This window comes from Bison bison, unplaced genomic scaffold (assembly GCF_000754665.1).
Source record: "Bison bison bison isolate TAMUID 2011002044 unplaced genomic scaffold, Bison_UMD1.0 scf7180017849866, whole genome shotgun sequence".
NCBI lineage: Eukaryota > Metazoa > Chordata > Mammalia > Artiodactyla > Bovidae > Bison > Bison bison.
Window position 1 is genome coordinate 386,321 of NW_011480439.1, and position 3,151 is coordinate 389,471.

The 3,151-nt window shown below is 59.5% G+C and overlaps 1 protein-coding gene across 1 annotated transcript in view; it reads left to right on the forward strand.

Annotated features, from left to right (window-relative positions):
• Positions 1–3,151, forward strand: part of RGS12 (regulator of G-protein signaling 12) — a 95,451-nt gene that overhangs the window by 80,286 nt on the left and 12,014 nt on the right. The window contains 5 exon segments of the mRNA XM_010848109.1: positions 99–268; positions 655–747; positions 1,402–1,545; positions 2,575–2,754; positions 3,004–3,148. Coding sequence (XP_010846411.1) covers positions 99–268; positions 655–747; positions 1,402–1,545; positions 2,575–2,754; positions 3,004–3,148 — 732 coding nt within the window.

Consider the following 3,151-nt stretch of genomic DNA (forward strand, 5'->3'; position numbering starts at 1 on the left):
AGCGGGGGCCCTCCCCCCCCTGCCCAGAGGGGACGGCTTGGGGAGGCGGCGGGCGGGAGGGCAGGGGCCGCAGTGAGCGAGGTGTGTGTGGCCCACAGAGCTGACTGGCGCCGACCTGAAGGACTGCGTGAGCAACCACAGCCTGAGCAGCAATGCCAGCCTACCCAGCGTGCAGAGCTGCCGGCGTCTGCGCGAGCGGAGAGTGGCCAGCTGGGCCGTGTCCTTCGAGCGCCTTCTGCAGGACCCGCTCGGCGTTCGCTACTTCTCCGTGAGTCTGATGGGCAGCAGGCACCCCCTCGAGCAGGACTGGGCAGGCAGGGCAAGCGTCTCCTCCTCCTGCCTCAGCCCCGGACACTCAGTTCCAGGGTCAGAGGGAGCCTCTCTCTGCTGCGTCAGGGCCTCTGTGAACCCTCAGCAGCTGCCTGTGAGCCGGGCCTGCCTTCGGGAGGGATACTCGGCTCCTCGGGCGTCCCCAGCCTTTGGGTTTATATTCAGGGAAATTCTGGAGAGGTGCTTAGCACCTCTGGTTTCTGTGAAAGGGGGAAAATCAGAGTAAAGTGGGGAAGAGATAGCACAGGAGGGGGAGGTTCCCCCACCGCTGACTGGCCCTCTTCTGATGACTGTGTGACGGTTAATCAATGGTGTTTTCCTTAGGATTTTCTAAGGAAGGAGTTCAGTGAAGAAAACATTTTGTTCTGGCAGGCCTGCGAATACTTTAACCATGTTCCCGCACACGACAAAAAGGAGGTAGGTTTCTCAGGCGGGGACGTGAGGGGGTTGGAGGGCGGGTGGTTTCAGCAGAGGTTCACACCTAGTGTGGCTGAAAAGTCTATGCACAAATACTTTCACACGATTAAAAAAATGCTTCTTTCAGAATGTTTCTTAATATATGTGATATTTAATTTTGCCTAAACTTAGCTTGCATAAATGCCTGGAGCCCTAACACTTAGCTCAGCACGTGTACTGCCTGCTGCCCAGTGTGGAAGGGGAAATGGGAGAGAATCTGGGGGTGGGGGCGCCTTCCAGGAGCTTCCATCTCGGCAGCCACGTGCAGGCCATGTGGGGCGGGCTGGGTCCCGGCGCGACCTGCCCTGAGGCGGCCTGCCCCCCTGCCCTCTGCCCGCCACGCTCGGCGCCACGGGGACCACATGACAGGAGCCCCAGCCCAGGTCTTCTGAGCATTAGGATTGCCCTTTGACAGAACTTGGAGAGGAGCCGATTTATTGAAAAGCTTCATGCCAGCTGGTACTTTCAGTCAGATTTCAACCAAGAGATGGTTATTCAGTCCCAAGAAAACGTGTCTCCAGGGCCTGCAGCCACATCAGGCGTTGGGGCTGCAGCGGTGGCAGGCACAGAGGACGAGTGCGGTCTGTGTGTGCGGCTCACACGCTGCCCCATCAGCTCTCCTACAGGGCCCGCGAGATCTTCAGTAAGTTCCTGAGCAGCAAGGCCACCACGCCGGTCAACATCGACAGCCAGGCCCAGCTGGCGGACGACATCCTCAACGCCCCCCACCCTGACATGTTCAAGGAGCAGCAGCTCCAGGTGATGGCCCTGACGGGGGTGCAGGGTGGGGTCCTGGAGGGCTGCCCCCACCGGCGCCAGCCCCCTGCAGGGAGTGCAGTGGTACCCTCCCCCCACTGGGCTCCCAGCTCAGGGCCAGGGTTCAGCAGGGCCCGGAGCAGGAAGACCCAGCACCGCATCCCTGTCTGTTGGCTGCTCTCTGTATGCATCTGCACGCGATCACAGGTTCATGGGCGTTGACACACACAGAGCTCCTAGGTGTGTGGGTCTTTTCAGCTTTAGGACATCATGGTGATGAGAAGTGTGTGTGGGACCTAGTGTTAGAGCCCGCGTAAAACGTGGGACCTAGTGTTAGAGCGCATGTCCACGTGGACCTAGTGTTAGAGCCCGCGTCCACATGGGACCTGGTGTTAGAGCCCGCATAAAACATGGGACCTGGTGTTAGAGCCCGCGTAAAACATGGGACCTGGTGTTAGAGTGCATGTCTACGTGGGACCTAGTGTTAGAGCACGTGTCCACTGGCCTCAGTAGAGGTTCCTTCTGTTGCCTAGTCACAAAGGTTGAAACAAATGAGGAAGGTATTTTCTTTTTTATATGTATTTATATATCCGCTGCACCGGGTCTTAGCTGCAGTGTGTGGGACCCAGTTCCTTGACTGGGGGTTGAACCTGAGCCTCCTGCATCGGAACCCCTGAGTCTTAGCCACTGGGCCACCAGGGAAGTCCCGGAGGAAAGTATTTTCAAGGCAGGTCTCACTTCCTTTAGGTTCCGGTTGCCTTTGGTTTTGTTCTTATTTAACAAAGTCAAGGTTCTTCATGACTGTCCTTGGCTGTCCTGAGTCCCCTCAGGCGCTGGCTTCATGTAGGTGTTGGAACAGGCTGGTTGTAAGCGTGACCCCAGGGGCTGGCGTGTTATGAGACGTGTGATCACATGTTGAGGAGCCTGGGCGACCCCTCCGGGGCAGACGAGGGGCTGTGGGAAGAGGCCTGCCCCCTTGGGACCGAGGGTCCGGTTCTGTGTGTGACGGGACGGCGCTGCCTTTCCCAGCAGATCTTCAACCTGATGAAGTTCGACAGCTACACGCGGTTCCTGAAATCCCCACTGTACCAAGAGTGCATCCTGGCTGAGGTGGAGGGCCGCCCGTTGCCCGACGCGCAGCAGGTCCCCAGCAGCCCTGCCTCCAAGCACAGCGCCAGCTCGGACCACTCCAACACGTCCACGCCCAAGAAGGTGCCCGTCTGCGCGCCGGCCTTCCCTGGGAGGGCACTCTGCTGACAGCAGCCATCCCTGCTGGCGTCTTCTCTCACTCGCAGAACCTGCAAGGCGCGCGCTCCCGCTGCACTCCCGGGGCTCCGGGCGGGGCTGCACCTCCCTGGAGACCCCCGCCTGCGCGTTCGGCCCCTCTTCCCTTCCCCTGCCTCTCCCGCGACAGTGCAGTAGCCTCACACTGTTTTAACAGCACTTTCCCTTTGACAGCAGTTGAGCGGAAAATCGAAATCAGGACGGTCCCTGAATGAAGAGCTGGGGGATGAGGACAGCGAGAGGAAGCGGAAAGGCGCGTTCTTCTCGTGGTCACGGACCAGGAGCACCGGGCGCTCCCAGAAGAAGAAGGACCACGGCGACCGTC